This window comes from Aethalodelphis obliquidens, unplaced genomic scaffold, assembly GCF_003676395.1.
Source record: "Aethalodelphis obliquidens isolate GAN/ISIS:26980383/991018 unplaced genomic scaffold, ASM367639v1 scaffold29, whole genome shotgun sequence".
In the NCBI taxonomy this organism is placed as follows: Eukaryota; Metazoa; Chordata; class Mammalia; order Artiodactyla; family Delphinidae; genus Aethalodelphis; species Aethalodelphis obliquidens.
Window position 1 is genome coordinate 20,237,103 of NW_020837973.1, and position 18,432 is coordinate 20,255,534.

Genomic DNA, 18,432 nt, shown 5'->3' on the forward strand with positions numbered 1-18,432 from the left:
GGGGTTAAAATATAAACAGACAGGATTAATGGGGGGGAAAAGTGAGGAGAGTAAAATGAAACGAACAGAAAGGCAAAATTGGAAACAACAAAAGAGAAAGTAGAACTTGCTATAAACATAGTAGATAAAAGAGAAGACTAGACCCAGAAGAGCAAGCAAAATGAGTTAGAAAGATAGAGCCAAAAAGATTTAGAGAGAATAGGCTGAAAAAGAAAAATCACATGATCATATCAATAGATGCCCAAACACTTGACAAAATCCAGCACCCATTCATGTTAAAAATTTTAAGTACACAAAGGACAGAAGGGAACTTCAACTTGATAACGAATATCTACAAAAAACCTACAGCTGGGCTTCCCTGGTGGCGCAGTGGTTGAGAGTCCACCTGCTGATGCAGGGGACACAGGTTCGTGCCCCGGTCCAGGAAGATCCCACATGCCGCAGAGCGGCTGGGCTCGTGAGCCATGGCCACTGGGTCTGCACGTCCGGAGCCTGTGCTCCGCAACGGGAGAGGCCACAACAGTGAGAGGCCTGCGTACCGCAAAAAAAAAAAAAAAAAAAAAAACCTACAGCTTACATCATACTTAAAGGTGAGAAATTTGAAGCCTTCCTACTAGGATCAGGTACAATGAGAGGATAACCATCTCACCACTGCTTTTCAACATGATACTGGAAGTTTTAGCTAGTGCAATAGGACAAGAGAAGGAAATAAAAGGTATACATATTGAGAAAGAAGAAATAAAACAGCCTTGTTCACAGATGACATGACCATCTATGTAGAAAATCTGAAAGAATCAACAAAAAACCTCTTGGAACTTATAAGTGATTATGGCAAGGTTGCAGGATACATGGTTAATATACAGAAGTCAAGCATTTTCCTATATACAAGCAATGAACAAGTAAAATCTGAAAGTAAGAACACAATATCATTATATAGGAGCCCCTCAAAATGAAATACCTATGTATAAATCTAGAAAGGATGTACAAGATCTATATAAGGAAAACTACAAAATTCTGAAGAATGAAATCAAATAACAACTAAATAAATGAAGAGAAATTCTATGCCCATGAATAGAAACGGTCAATATTGTCAAGATGTCAGTTCTCCCCAACTTGATCTATAGATTCAATGCAATCCCAATTAAAATCTCAGCAAGTTATTTTGTGGATAATGACAGATTGATTCTAATAGTTATATAGAGGGGCAAAAGACCTAGAATAGACAAAACAAAATTGAAGGAGAAGAATGAGATTGGAGGACTGATACTACCCAACTTCATGACATTATAAAGTTACAGTAATCAGGACAGGGTGGCGTTGGAGAAAGATTAGACAGATCAATGGAGCAGAGTAAAGAGCCCACAAATAGACTTATGTTTATATATTTAACTGGTCATTGACAAGGAGCAAAGGCATACAGTGGAGCTAAGACAGTCATTACATTAAATGGTGCTGGAATAACTGGATATCCACATGCAAAAATCAATCCAGACACAAAATGACATACTTCACAGAAACAAACTCAAAATGGATCAAGACTTCATTGCAAAATGCAAAACCATAAATCTCCTAGAAATTAGCATAGGAGAAAACCTAGATGACCTTGGATACGGTGATACCGTTTTAGGTACAATACCAAAGGCACATGTATGAAATAAATAATTGACAAGTTGGACTCCATCAAAATTAAAAACTTCTGCTCTGTGAAAGACAATGGCAATTGAATGAAAAGCCAGGCCACAGACCAGAAGAAAATATTTGGAAAAATGATACTTCTATAATAAAGGACTATTATCCAAAATACACAAAGAACACTTAAAAATCAAAAATAAAAAAGCAAAAAACTTAATTATAAAATAGGTCAAAAACCTTAAGAGATACCTCATCAAAGAAGATATACAGATGGCAACATATGAAACATATGAAAAGAGTCCCACATCATATGTCATTGGGAAAATGCAAATTTAAATGACAATGAGATATCACTACACACCTATTAGAATAGCCAAAATCTAGGGCACTGACAATTCCCAATTTTTGGTGAGGATGTGGAAAAACAGGAACTCTCATATATTGCTCATGGGAATGCAAAATAGTATAGCGGTACGCGGGCTTCTCACTGTTGTGGCCTCTCCCGTTGCGGAGCACAGGCTCCTGACGCGCAGGCTCAGCGGCCATGGCTCACGGGCCCAACCGCTCCGCGGCATGTGGGATCTTCCTGGACCGGGGCACGAACCCGTGTCCCCTGCATCAGCAGGTGAACTCTCAACCACTGCGCCACCAGGGAAGCCCTGGAAGGGAATTTGTTGGTTTCTTACAAAAGACTCTCACCATTACGATCCAGCAATAGCGCTCCTGGGTATTTAATGAAATGAGTTGAAAACATGTTTACAAAATACCTGGACATGGATGTTTACAAAGGCTTTCTCCTATAACTGTCAAAACTCAGAAGCAACCAAGATATCCTTCAGTAGGTGAATGGATAAAACTGTGGTACATCCAGACAATGAAATATCATTCAGCACTAAAAAAAAAAGAGCTATGAAGCCATGAAAACACACAGAATAACCTTAAATGCATATTACTAAATGAAGTAAACCAACTTGAAAAGCTACATACTGATTCCAACTATATGACATTCTGGAAAAGACAAAAGTATGGAGACAGTAAAAGATTATTGGTTGTCAGAGTTAGGGGATGGGGAGGGACGAATAGGTAGAGTACAGAAGAAGTTTATGTCAGTGAAATAGTCCCTATGATTCCATCATAATGATACATGTCATTATACTTTGCCCAAACACATAGCATGCACAACATGTACAGTGAACTGTAAAGTAAACTATGGACTTTGAGTGATTATGATGTATCATTGTAGGTTCATCACTTGTAACAAATGCACCACTCTGGTGGGGGATCTTGATAACGGGGAGGGTATGCGTGTGTAAAGGCAAGGGATATATGAAAAATATCTGTACCTTCCTCTCCATCTTTCTGTTAACTTAAAACTGCTCTGAACAAAGTCTTAAAAAGCAATTTTAAACAAAAAGAGAAAAAGTTACGAGAATAATTTTACAGAAGATGCCATTTTAATCCAATAATCATAGTGATTACCAGTAATGGCACAAATTGAAGTCTTCCACCCCCGATAGGATGCAATAAGAACAGCATCACTTGTGTGATTTCCTGCTGAAGATTCATAACCCAAATCTAATCATGAGGAATCATCAGACACACACAAATTGAGGAACATTTCAGAAGACAAGCGGCCTGTAATCTTCAAAAGTGTCAGGATCATGAAATCAAAGAAATATTGAGAACTTTATCAGAAGACAGAAAGAAACCAGAGGCATGACAACTAAATGCAATGTATGATTGTGAACTGCCTTGCTTTTCTGTAAAGGATGATATTGGGATAAGTGGCAAAATTTGAATGGGGTCTGAGGTAGATGTTTATAATCCATCAATGTTAATTTCCTGATTTTGATGGTGTGTTGTGGTTATATAGGAGAATATCTTTGTTTGAAGGAAATAAACACTAAATTATTTGGTTGTGGAATAAAATGATTTAGAGAGAAAATAAGAGAATGAAAGGAGTTGTTTCCAAGAAGAGATCAAAACAATGAGGGAAACAACTTAGAAGACAAAAAGAAATAAATAATTTAACTTCATACAAATAATCGAATAATCTGTTTACAGATACATACTCAAATGGTAAAATACAACATATACTAGGGAAAATATATTTGCAACTCATAATAAAACTCATAGGAAGAGACTCCATTTTCAGACACGGTAGAGAAGTTATTTGGAAAAACGTTCAAAACAATTGAAAATGCTGGAGAGAATATAAACAACAGCTCCTTTAAAGTAATAAAGACAAGATATCAGAACAAAATGTAACAGGAATTAAACACCTAGGTCAGTAAGTAGAACAGCAGATCGTAAAGCTGCGTTTTCTATGAGAATATGTTTATAGGAGAAAACTTGCTTTTCAGCTTTGTTGCACTTCTTGAGTAAGAGGTACACATATCAAGGCCAAAGATGTAGACTCAACATTCAAACATTAAACAGTTAAAACAAGTTGCTCATGCTATGGAACTGGAGAGAAAATTACCTTACCGTAAGCAAAACTAGAGGAATAAAGGAAAGAAAATACATAAGTAATTAAAGGTAAAGAAAAAATAACTGGCCCTCGCCAGTAAGAAGCTGGCCCTCGCCAAGATTTTGAGCCAGATTAAAAATCTGCAAGTAAACCAGAGAACCCTAGATTCAAGATAAAACTTGAAAGCAGTCAGACAAAAAGGAGCTAAATATCTTCAAAGGAGAAGCAGATTGTCAGCTGATTTCTCAGTAACAACAATCCATTCATAATCCAGGGGACAGAAAAATGTTCCTTGACGTGGCTGTCACTCTTACATTCTATACCCACAAAAATTAACTTTTTAACACAAAGCCAAAAATATCCTCAGATAAACAAAGCTGAAGATATCATCACCAGCATATATACTAATGAATATACTTATTTCATAACAAAGGCAAATGATCTCTAATTGAAAGTTGATATGTAAGAAGGAATAGTGAAGAAAAGGTAAAATGTGTGAACAAATCTGGACAAACAAGGAACATAAAAGACAATGACAGTATAAGTCATGTTGGAGGAAAACAGCGCTAAAATATTCTGTGATACTTTTACAAACCAGCATCCAGGTAACGTTATAGATTAAGGGAACTCTTAAAAAGATATTTCACAGCAACAAACTTATAAAGGAGTATGAGAACTTGACGAAGGCATTAAAAAAATCATGTATATGATGAAAAGAATGTAAGCGCGAATCAAACTACTGTAATCTATTTTTATAAAATAAATGATTTAATTATCAATATCTCTAATCTTTTAAATTACAGCACACTCAATAATATTAGTTTTACCTTTTTTATTTCCTGTAAACTAATAGCAAGAATTAGAAGGGTTTTGGAGCTTTGACAAAAAAAAATTCTAAGGTAACAGAACAGTTTTAATTTTCCCCAATGATTATTAAGATGATGTGGCACGGTTTCAGCATGCAAAGGCATTTTTATGGTCCCATATGAACCCACGAAAAGAGGACTTTCTGTACTGTTACTCCTAAAGAAGCCACCAACACAGGCTCACCATACTTTTCTTGTGTGTGTAAAGGGCAGAAAGTAAATATTTTAACATTGAGGGCCACAAACAGCCTCTGCACCATATTCTTCCTCTTTTTCCTTTTTTTCTTAAATCCAGTCTTAAAAACATATAAAAATTCTCTTTAGACCATGAGCTAAGAAGCCTTCTGAATTTAGCCCACCAGCTTATTTCAAAAAATATTTAACAGATGCCAAAAATACAATTTACAAAAACTAAGTCAAGAAGGAAAGAGAAGCTGAGTAGCCCTATAACCATTAAAGAAAATAAGTCAATAGCCCACATTTCCCTATAATAAAACTATTGTATCAGAAGGTATTTTTAATGAATTCTAGACAACATTCGTGAAAGCATTAATTCAATTACACACACAAATTATATAAAGTAATAGAAAAAGTGGTAATATTTCCTATCTCATTTTATGTGACTATCATAACTTTGATGTCTAAATACAATAAAACAGTTAAAAGAGTTTAAAAAGTAATTTTACTGAGTGATATCTTGTATGAAAATGAATGATTTTATAAAATTAGAAATTGTAAGCAAAGAAAGAGCAAGTGGAATACGATAATGTAAAGTTTTATATCATTACCAAGGTGAACTCTTTCAAAATCTGCAAGTTTAGTTCAAATAGGAAAAATCATTTAAGGTAATTGCTTGGATTAACATATTGAAGGGAAAATAAACAGTTCATTATACGCATACATATATTTGACAATATTTCATATTCACTTATGATTAAAAAAATAAAACACTAGGATTAAAAGGAAATCCCTTAGTCTGATAAAAATACCTTTAAAAACAAATAAAGAAACTTCACAATTAATGATAAAATGTCGATCATTTAAAAAAACTAAGAAAAAAATAAAGAGATCCCTCTCATGTCATCTATTCAATATTCTATTGGAGTTTTTAATCAATGCAGAAAGACAAGTAAAAAAAAAATGTTTGTTTTTCTTGATCCCACTCACACTCCCCCCATCAGAGAGTGCTACAAACATCTGCTTCCTTTGCAGCAAGACTCTAGTGCTGCCTGTGTGTACTTGCTCCAATTTCTCTCCATTCCCTCTGAAATGCACTGCAATAAGAATTCTGGGCCCACAGCACTGAAACCATAAACACCACAATCCTGGGCCCACAGCACTGAAACCATAAACACCAAATTTCACAGCACTGAAACCATAAACACCAAATTCACCTAGAATCTCCATGAAACTAAAGTCAGTGGTCAAATCAGAACTCTCTACCTCCTTGACTTAGCAGCTTTTGACTCAGTTAACACACTCTGTTCTCCAAACATTTTCTTCACCTGTCTTCTAAGACACCCCCAGCTCTTAGGTTCCGTTGCAGTTCAAGGAATATTCATTCTCAGTTGTATATGTTGGTTTTTCTTCTTTCGTCCCATATCATCTGCCACCTCACACATGTCTGAATGTGAGTTTGCTTCTAAATACAGCCCTATTTCCACTTCTCACGACATTCACATTCTTAATATCTAACAGTCCCATGACTTTAAATACCAGCTATATGCTGATGGCCTCTAAGAGGTCCCATATTAGTTTTCCTGAACTTGTATTTGGGCTGGCCAAAAAAAGTTCCTTCGGGTGTCCGTAACACCTTAATGGAAAAGCCTGAACGAACTTTTTGGCCAACCCAATACAATCTCAAAACTCCCTTTATCTTAATACATCTGAAGACGAACTCGAGCTCTTACTCCTAATGCTCTCTAAATAAAAACAATCAATTTTTCAGTTGCTCAGACCAAAATGTTTTGAGTCATCTGTAACAATGCTTCCTAACATCCATGCATGAATACTACATAGATTTCTATTGTACCAACTTTAAAGCCAGAAGTCAGACTGATATTTTTAAAACTTATTTCATATAACGTCAGTCTTCTGCTAAAAAGTCTACAATATCTTCCATCTTAGAGTAAAAGTCAAAATCCAATGTCTTGTGTATTAGTTTCCTATTGCTACTGTAAAAATTATGACCAGCTTAGTGACAGAACACCACAAGTTTATTCTCTTGTAGTTCTGGAGGTCAGAAGTCTAAATACAAGGTGTTGGCAGGGCTCTGCTACTTCTGGAGGCTTCAGATGAGACTGTTTCTTTGCTGTTTCCAGCTTCCAGAGGCTGTCTGCATTCCTTGGTTCCTGTTTCTTTCTTCCATCTTCAAAGCTTGTTACTCTAACCTCTGGTTGCATTGTGATATCTCTTTTTTTCTGACTTTAACCCTCTTGCCTCACTCCTATAGGGACCCATGTGATCAAATGGGGATTGCATAGGAAATCCAGGGTATAATCTCCCCCATCTCAAGATCCTCAATTTAATTACAGCTGCAATAGTCTCTTCTTGCTATTTAAAATAACATACAATGAATTCTGAGAATTAGGATGTGGATATCTTTGGGGCAATTATTTTGTCTACCACACTTTGTAGGATCTGGGGATCCTGTTATCTTTCTGCCCTTCCCTTCTACCACCTGCCCCTTGCCCCCTTTGCTCTAGGCACATGTACCTCCCTGCCCTTTCTTGAATATTCATGAGGAATTTCCTGATTTAGAGCATTTGCAGTAACTATTTCTTCCTGATGCAAAAAATATTCCTCTAACAGCTGCTTAGTTATCCCTTTCACTTCCTCCAAATCCTTTGCTTAAATATCACCTTCTCAGTAAGAAAGTACTGACTACCACCACCTGCTCTGCTCTATTCCTCAATATTCCTTACCTTGCTTTCTCTCTTCTTTTCTGATAGTAACCTTCATCATCTAACATACCATAAGATACCATAAGAGTAAGATATTTATTATGTTTATATTTAAGTTTTTGCATTTCCCACTAAAACTGTGAGCTTCGTGACACAGGGTGTGTTGTCTTTTACTAAGGGGTGTGACTGGTCACCTAGAGAGTGCCTGAAAAATAATTGGTGCTCCACACCTATTATGGATTTGGGAACGAAGCAATCAATAAGCAAAAAATAGATGACCTGAAGAAACAGTTGATAAAACACTTGAAAAACTTGTTCACAGTAATGAAAGTTCATTGTTATTTAGGAAAATACAAATTAAATCACCAGTTTTGAAAAAAAAAAAATTCTAAAAATATCAAGGTTGGGTCTCTTTGTTGTTTTTTTTGTGTGTGTGTGGTACGCGGGCTTCTCACTGTTGTGGCCTCTCCCGTTGCGGAGCACAGGCTCCGGACGCGCAGGCTCAGCGGCCATGGCTCACGGGCCCAGCCGCTCCGCGGCATGTGGGATCTTCCCGGACCGGGGCACGAACCCATGTCCCCTGCATCGGCAGGCGGACTCTCAACCACTGTGCCACCAGGGAAGTCCACTGCTAAGCTTTTGATGGTTTGTATATACTGACAGAATTGGTATCAAGGAAAATTGAAAAATTCAGTGGTCTTGGAGTTTTGGGGGGTATTTGGAAGACACAACACTGAAGTGAGGAGTTCACTAATGGAGTTTAAGCTAAACATCACCCAAAATAGGAAATGTTCCTTTAGATAAAAGGTTATAATAGTACACATTCTTACAGCTCAATTTCCTACTTGGTAAAACAATTTTAATCCTGGGCTGAGATTTAAGACCTTCATTTAAAATTCTAAATTTATTAGTTTTATGTAATCTATAAATGCTTAAAGTATAGCTCTAAAAATGAGGTTAGTGAAAGAATTTTACTAAAGAGAGTCTGAAATTTGCATAAAGTGCTTTTCGTCTTGTCGATTAGAGTTCTAAGGAGAGAACCAAAGGTTTGTATATTATATCCCAACAAAATCACTGTTCCCTTCTCTAAACTTAGCCCATTTTCCTGGCAACTTTTATGTTTTCTTTATTTTAACTTTTATTTACAATTACCAGGAGTCATGGAATGCAGTTACCCAATTAGCAACACAATAATAATACCAACAACAACAATAACGATAATAATAAAAAAATAAGATTAAATAATATTCTTTGATAAAACAAAAGTAGAAATTTAACTACATTATGTGAATATTTAATAATTCACTTCAGAAAATTTATTGAAGTGCTCCCTTCTTTTCTATTCATGCTTTCATAAGAAGCAACTGAGAATTTGAATATTTGAACATATTCTAAGTATGAGACATTGATGAGCAAACATAATAACATACATCCACTTTCATTTTCTTTACTGAAAAGAACATTATTCTTTAGTACAAAGGGGACAAAATTTAATTGAATATATAATTGTATATTGTCTCCAAGAAAGAAAATAAGAGGTCTTTGGTAGAAATACATAATACCATAATGATAATTTCCCATGCTTCATGACCATTACACACTCACCTGTTACTGATAAATTATATTAAGATACTTTTTGCAGAGCAAATTTTTTTGACATTTCAATACATTTTTCATCTACAGAGATTTCTCTCGAGCTTTACCTAAAAGTCTGGCTCAATTTTCACATAATCTTCATTCAGAGATGACTGTATTTCTTAAAAGTTCTATATTTGAAAAATGATGGGTTAAATTGTAGATTTAGTATTTTTGAACTTTAATATTTTTAAATAATAGGTAAAGTTTTTAAAAGCTTATTCATCATAGAAAAATTCTTTGAGTTGTTTTTTTATTATTATCAATTATTATCATCAAAGTCCTTTCATCTACTTCCAACTATTACTACTCTATGTGAATTAATTGGCCTAAAACCACAGAAATAATACTTTTTAGAAAATAAATTCATAATTATCTCTTATCTAAAACATAATCCAATAAAACTAAATTCAAGGGACATAACATAGAGAGGTAGATTTTAAAAGATGCTGTGTGACAAACTGAAGAAGGAAGAAAAAGAGATGAAGAAGCCTTCTGTGTAGAGGGGATTATAAAATGGTGAGTACAAGAGAGGGATATACAAAAATAAGACTATGATGGGAAAGAAAAGATGGAAACAGCATCTCTGGGTTACTAATTCAAGAGTGAAAAAAGAGTGGACGGGTGGACTTCCCACAAATCACTAGAGTACAGTAAGGGCAGTGAGTGTGGTAAATGTGTTTAGGTGGTGCGGGTGTACTGTTGTTTCATGAAGTGAAACATGTGTTTCACTGTTGTTTATACAGTGACAACACGTTATGTAAATAACTTCATGGAAGAGTTTAGTAAACATATGTTATCACTACTACCAGTAAGAACTTTTAAGTAAAATAATGATTGTAGTTATTTATATATGAGTATCCCATACTTAATTCCATTTATCTTTTTAAAAAGAATTCAATATTTGACACTTTGCTTGAAAATGCTAACAAGAAGTCTATTTCCCATTAGTTTAAACTGGAAAAACTAGAATGCTTACACATTAAACCCAAATTCAAAACTAATTTCCTAAAAAAGTAACTAAAACATATAAAATCTCTATATATGAATAACACACTATAATGTTAGTATAGAAAACGCTTAAACCAGTGTTACTTGAACACTTACAGGTTAACATGAATTAGCAAGGCTTCTCGAAGGGCTTACAAAATCTTAGATGCACGTTCTCTATTACAGCCTCTGTTAGTTTCAAAACATCTATGGGTGGTTCTGATGTTCTATCAAGTGTATCTGGAATGCAACTTAAGATCTTCCTGAATACTGCTTTCCTAAAATGTTATAGTGAACTTTGAGGAGGTGAGCATATTTTTCCAATATAACCTCTGGCTGAAACATTGAGAGATACAGACATTGTATGCATTCTGAGAGTTAAAAACCAAGAGGTGGTCTCCCTGGAAAATATTATCAGGGTTATGCAGGACATGCCTCTATTTAAAAATGCTTTAATTACCTCTTGCTTGAGGATTACTATAAAAAGTCTTTATAAATTCTAATTCAGGATCATCTTTTTTTTGTTGTGGTCTTTACCTATCAGGGAAATAATGTCTATATTCACCCCAAAAGTCCAAATGTCTCCTCATCAGGAAGGTCTTTATTAATCATTTAATCTAAAGGACTTTCTGTTGATGTCTATCAAATCATCCTGATTTATTTTCTTTTAGGACATTTTCTAACTAAAATCACTCACTGTATTAATTTGTTTTGTGCTCAGTCCTTTTATGGTTGTCATTAATAGGGTTCAAATAGAAAATAACTATATACTAAGCCCTCTCCTACTCCCATCTCACCACTAAAGCAGGCCTATCTGTTTGTGTGTGCGTGTGTGTGTGTGTGTGTGTGTGTGTGTGTTTTATGTAGATTCTCTTCATCATGTTTGTATTAAAAAAAAGTCACCTGGAAACTTTTAATCTCAACAACATTACAGTTTTTAAAAGGTCCCAGAGAGTGTTCCCAGCTCTCTAAACTCTAATAAAACATAAAGTTCTTCCATGAGTTCACTTGAGATTTCCTTCCCCTGTAGGAAAACTGCAGTGGGGAAGTCAGGACATCTTCTTCTGTCTTAGTTCCAACTACTCATTCCCCTGTTGCAACCAGGTTTGACTTGATTGTAACTATATTATTAAGGGCAAAACGCATACAGTTGGTATTGCCAGACTTTGTGAATGTTTAAAGTCAAGTTACTCTCTCATGAATAATGTTTTTTCAGTTTCTGGAAGATATCTCTTCTAGAAATTTCCAAGAATCACTTCATTATAAAGCATTGCACATTAAAAAACTCTTCCGAAGAAATAAATAAATAAATAAATAAGAACTTGACTCTCCAGTTTCAACATTTAATAACATACAGATTCGTGTAAAACGAATCCCCAAACTATTTTATTTCCACTATTTACAAGTACTGCAGAAATGAAACATGGCAATATTTGGCACTTACTGTTTTGTTCGAGGCTTTTGGGATCTGTGCTGTGTCTGAGACAAAAAGAGTCCCATAACTTCCTGTTATCCTTACTTATTATTCTCTTCTTCTCTTAAAGGCAGACATTTTGTGAGTAGAGAAATTATATTTTCACCACAGTACTTAATATCAGAGTAGTACCTGAGTAGTAACAGGTCTTCTAGATATTTGTTGACAGAATGAATAAATCATTTATTCATAGTGGGTGTGTGCAGCTCACAAGTCTACAGAGAAGAATGTCCAAGAGACTGGAGCCAAATATATGCTTTAAGGATTAGACAGAATATGAATAGGAAAGTAGGTCTTGAGAGAAATCCAAGTTAGGGAAAGCAAATTCTTACAGCAACTCCGAAGGGAAGAAACATGATGATAATTGAGAGCATATTCAGAAAGAAGAACCCAGAAAGAAGTAAAATAAAGACTGAGCTGTTGAGGAAATGTAAAAGGCTCTGGCAAACTAAGGAAGTTGAGGACAGGGCTTCTCAGTCTCAGCACTATTGACATTTAGGACTGGAGGTCTGCCCTATACATTGTAGGATATTAAGCAGCATCCCTGGTCCCTGCCAACTTGAGGCCGGTAGCAACCTCCTCTACCTAGTTGTGAAAACAAATAATGTCTCCATATATAGATGAATTTCCCCTGGATGGCAAAATAACCCCCAATTAGAATCATTAATTTAGAGTATTTTGAACTCATCATGCTCATTAAGGGGCCATGAGGGCAAATAAGACAGTACTAAAGGTATAGAGTTGAGATAGACCAGAGAAATATATGGCTCATTCTATCATTTTCAATCATGGAACAGGTTAGAGTCAGAAAGTGAAATATTTAATAGTGAATTGAAATATTGAAAAGTCAAGTGACCAGCAAGATACTTGTTCAAATAAAAGCAGTTGGTTCCAAAGAGAAAAACCTGTTAGGGACAGGGAGAAAGTTTCTATTGGCTACTCAGGAAGGGGGATGAAGGTTCATATTGGGTTATAAACTATGGGAGGACAAAGCCATGGTAGACTATGGGGAACCGTGTATCCCTTGGTAGAGGTGAGCTTAAGTAATCATCTAAGGACAGAAGAACTATAAATACCTATAGTATTCTTAATCTGCTAAAATAGAGAGCACCATTATTGCTCTAGCTCTTTGAAGCCATTAACTCTTCAGGAAAAGGGATATGAAATTAAGAAATAATTAAATGTGGTTTCTGTTTTTCAAGAATGCTAAACAACTGAGAACCCAAAAAGACTTACAGACAACAATATCATATGATATCGATTATACCTGGACTCTAAAACATGATACAAATTAACTTATGTACAAAACAGAAATAGACTCACAGACATTGAAAAAAAACTTATGGTTACCAAAGAGGAAAGGAGGAGGGGAGGAATAAATTAGGAGTTAGGAATTAACATATACACACTACTATATATAAAATAGATAACCAACAAGGACCTACTATATAGCACAGGGAATTATACTCAATATTTTGTAATAACCTATAAGGGAAAAGAATCTGAAAAAGAATATATATATGTATTATATATATGTATAACTGAATCACTTTGCTGTACACCTGAAACTAACACAACATTATACATCAACTACACTTCAATTTTTAAAAAAAGAACCTATCATTGGAAAAAAAAAAAAAAGAATTTATGTGTCAAATGTATTCTGCATTTAGAGAAGGATGATATCAGTGAGGTACTATAAGGTCTGAATGGCCTGGAGGCCCCAAGAATCTCTTTCATGTCTCCAGATGGTACATGTTTTCATTATCCCAAGAAGATATAGACAGTTGCCTTGATTATTTACTAAGATTATTATTATGTTTTTACTTCCTGGAGTGAATTATTTTACTATGCTGGCTCAGAATCAGGTTTATCATTGTTCAATTACATTATTAATTTTTTGGTGTTTTTTCTTAATCTCTGGTTTTGATTAAAAATCTATTTTTAACATGTTTTTCTCCACTTGAGAATAATTATTAAAGTGCAAAGTTTGTACAGTAAATAAAATTAGTAATTCACTTAGAACTGTATGTTTGTTAACGGCTAAAAGTAAATTCAAGAATATCTAGTTTATTGTCATTATTTAATTTAATATTTGGAAGCCTAAAATTTTGAAATTATCTAGGCAACTGAATCAGGCAATGGGAAACTGTGATAAGAAGCTACATTAGGACATTAATAAAAATAGCTTATAATCACAATGTTTCTCAAATCTTAAATTGGTAAGATTTATAGAAGGTTGAGATATAAAAGCAACATAGGGCAAAAGTAGATACTTGAAGTTTAAGTTTTAAACCTCTTGCTTTGGAAGGTAAAAAAGGTTAGCAGGCATTGTCCTATATAGGAAATTTCTTAAAGGTCAATATTGTGATTATCTCACTGAAAAGAAAAAAAAGAACTTACACCAAATATATTTTGGTTTAGAATACATTTGATTGAATCATTTAGAGGATAATATTTTTTTGCTCATTGAGAGATGAACAAAGAAATGCTTTGAGTTCACTGCTGGTTAGCTAGTTTCTTCATAATAGCCATGGCAGTGACAATTCAGCCACTAGCTTTCTTTCTCTTTTTCTCTTTCTGTCTCTCTCTACTTCTTCTTATTCTTTATTTTTATATATAAATGGGTTTTTAAATGCTCAAACACTTCACATTTAAAATGTAATCATATAAAATTATATATATAAGTACATTAAATATATATATATAAAATGACTGACATGATCATACTATAGATGAGAAAATGAAGGCCAAGAGAAGTTAATTGATTTCACTACTGAAAGCAAAAACAGTGGCAGAAGGAAGTTTACATATAGGTATTCTGATTGGCAGTTATATGCTTTTCCTAAGCTTTCCTCTACTTTAATCCAATGAGAAGTAAGGGGATTTTCCCTTTGTTTCAACCCCTCAAGCAGTATTGGGTTTTTAATCTAAGAAATTATATGCCATCCATTCTTTGTAGGATTTATTGGCTAATTGTTTGGTATTTAAAAAAATTTCCCCCTCTTCATGCATGTGCTTTTCAGTCTTGTCCCCACTCAACCAGTGTAATTCTCTCCATTGTTCCTACTCTGAGCTCCCACCATGTTTTCCACAACAATGGAGAGTTTATCAGTGTCTTCCCATAAGTCTAGTAATTGGGACATGTATTATTCCTACCTGTGAACTAACCTAGAGACATTGAATCTCTCAGCATCAATATCACATGCCTACTTTAAATGAAGTAAAAACTGAAAGTAGAATTTCTGAAAGGATGAATATGTAATAAATTTATTATAAGTAATGTTGGAAAGAATACCCAGGGAATTTAAAATTTTTTATGTTTCATGAAGAAAATATATCTTAGCCCACAATTATATTCGTTAAAATGCATGTTTATAAAAATATTCTATATCTCATAATTGCCTTTTCGCATATACAAATCTATATGTTTAAAAAAATCTGTATGTTTACTTCTAATATAAGATCTTTTTAATATTGTTTTTGTTTGTTTGTTTTTGCGGTACGCGGGCCTCTCACCACCGCGGCCTCTCCCGTTGCGGAGCGCAGGCTCCGGACGCGCAGGCTCAGCGGCCATGGCTCACGGGTCCAGCCGCTCCGGGGCATGTGGTACCCTCCCAGACCGGGGCACGAACCCGTGTCCCCTGCATCGGCAGGCGGACTCTCAACCACTGCGCCACCAGGGAAGCCCTAATATAAGATCTTTAATTGTATAAGTAATTAATACAATATAAATACTTAATAAAAAGTAACACACATATGTACTACAGACAAGGGAAATTTAAAAATAACTATTTCACAGGTCATGACATGAATAAATGATAGAAATACAAAATTGACTTGAAATACAAGCAAAAAAACAGATGCTTTGGGTATTAGAAGTAAACTCAGAGCTACAGCATCTAATATATGTCTGTTGATCTGGTAGTTCAGGACATACTTATAGAAGAAACTGGTGAACACATTCCATAAATTCCTTATGCCTCTCCTCATTAAAGAGTTTTCTGGCTTGCTTTTATAGAGCAGAGTAAGGAAGAATAAAATTTGAGTTGCATATCAAGATGCATGTATCTTAAGTATTTACCAGCTTTAATAGCCCACAGTAATTTAAACTCTACATTAGTTTTCCCTACCAAAGAACTAAGTGTTACCAGATGACTCTGGGAATTCAGTTCAATACAACTCAGGTTAATTCAACCAACTAAATATTAAAATCTACTCTAAGAGCTAGAAACAAAGAAAGATACGAAGTAAAGTTCTTGATTTCAAGTTATTGATATTCTTTGGGGAAAGAACAAATGAAAGTACATAGAAATACCTTGATTATCACAACAGAGCACATAATGCAATGATAATTCAATTTACCAACATTTATTAAATCCTCATTAAGGACTAGGTGAAGGAAAATCTATGCAAATAAACACATAACTGCTAAGTCCAGGAAGAGCCAAATAAAACTATTTATAGTTTCTATGGCTCAGATTTCAGTTATTATATTTTCATGTGGTTGGTTTCATAAACTGAAAGTTGCCTATTGCAGCAACCATAAAATTTACCTTAACCCTCTGAGCTCAGGAATTCTATCAGATGACCCTGTGATAAGTCCACTACTACATACTTTCTGGTAAAATTGCTTAGGTTGCTGGCTTTTTTCTTCACCTTACAGTCAATATGACATTTAACCTTTAATGCTATCTTTCTCATACTGCCAGACATTTTTTTAAAAAACTGAAATAACTGGAACATGAAAAAACCTATCAAAGTATTTTAAAAATCAATGAACATGTATTTTCTCAAAAATAGTTCTTCTTAGAAGACAAAAACTTTAAAAGCCCAGTTTTAATTATGTGAAAGAAGCTATTAAAGTTGAGGCTGATGCAAAAGTTGCCAACACAATCATGGATCTATCATAATTTTGTACTGTTGACATGTGATATATGAACATGTGATTATATCTGTTTTCCTTTTGTGTGTTTGACTTTTTTTCTTTGATATAGTTTCATAAACTGTCCATAAAAATAACACTATTAAAATGATTTTTTTCTTTAAGATATTACCTAATTTCGACTAGATTCAGATAGTGCCAAGAAAGAAAACTGGAAATTAATACAATCTAGTGTATAAAAGCATCCATTGTAACTTTTATGTAACTTTTATGTCATCCATTGTAACTTTTATTCCAGTCCTAACCAAAGCTCATTTTCCTCACTATCTTTTATAACTGAATAGCATGAAATCTCCTCATGTCATCATATCCCGACAAGTAGACTACTTTTTCCTGCTTGTCTTCCCATTTATTCTTCCCTTATTTAAATGTACCCATGGTAGGACTTTAGAAAAATAAGTAACGCTCATATCTGGAATAAGTTTTCTTATAAGTAAGCATTATTTTGACCTTAGGTCATATTTTAATGACATTTGTTTTCTCATTCTGTAGAATATTAAACAACTTTTAAATATCTTTTCTTCCTCACTGAATTCAACGGCAATGTGAAATATATATAGGTATATATATATATGTATTATATACATGCATTGTTATTTTAAATACTAGATTGCCAGATAGTTTTCTCTTGATCATTGATTTCTAACTACAAATTCTGAAATTGCAATTTTTAGTACCTCTTTAATACATGAGGTAGTAGGCAGAATTAATTCTAGTAAATGAATTCATACACTTATAATGCTATATTCATTACATAGTTTTTCAAATTCTAATTTGTATTCCATAAACAAAAACTGCTTTAGGGATATTTAGAGAATCAAATTTGTAAGAATGGCAATCTTGATAACCTTCAAATTTTCTTTACAAGACATATGAAAAACTGGAATGTAAATATTTGCCATTTCAACACAGACTTACCTTGCCTACGTATTGATAATCAGATCCTGTATATTCCTCCAGTAAGAAAAATTGATTCCACATCCAACCACGCTTCTGACGGTGCAGAATTTTGCCATCACTTCTAGGTATGCGTGCACCTAAAATTCTTTTCTGGGGCATAGAAGTCCTTCTGAACATTATCTCTGGAGAACAGAAATGTGGCAGGCATACCCAGAGTAGAAACAGTAGCAAAAATTGATATATTGTCATAGTTCACTTCTTGACAATTCCCAACGTGGATGAAGAAAAAGCAGTCCTATATTATTGGGTTGAATTTTACTGTGTTTCAACTTGTTTCCAGCATTTCATCAATGTTTTGGACATGTTTCCAAAAGCTTCAAACAAATAAACAAATAAAAAAAAGTCAGTTGACAACATTATGAATGTTACCTGTCGCTTTAAATTTAACATAACAAATATTAATTAATAATAGTAACCAAAATATTTGCTTCCCCTCTTTTACATAAAATAATTATTAGTTTGGAAACATTATTTACCTAGTAACATGTCTACAATTTAAGAAAAGATAATTGTAAATAATTTCTTTCAAACAAATTCTAAAGAAAGGACATATTTAG

At 34.2% G+C, this 18,432-nt stretch overlaps 1 protein-coding gene across 2 annotated transcripts in view; it reads right to left on the reverse strand.

Annotated features, from left to right (window-relative positions):
• Positions 1-18,064, reverse strand: part of LOC113630176 (cadherin-10) — a 119,623-nt gene extending 101,559 nt beyond the window's left edge. For both annotated transcript variants that reach the window (XM_027125367.1, XM_027125366.1), the window contains exon 1: positions 17,834-18,064. In XM_027125367.1, the coding sequence (XP_026981168.1) occupies positions 17,834-18,064 (231 nt within the window). The remainder of the gene's footprint in view (positions 1-17,833) is intronic.
• Positions 18,065-18,432: the final 368 nt, after the last annotated feature.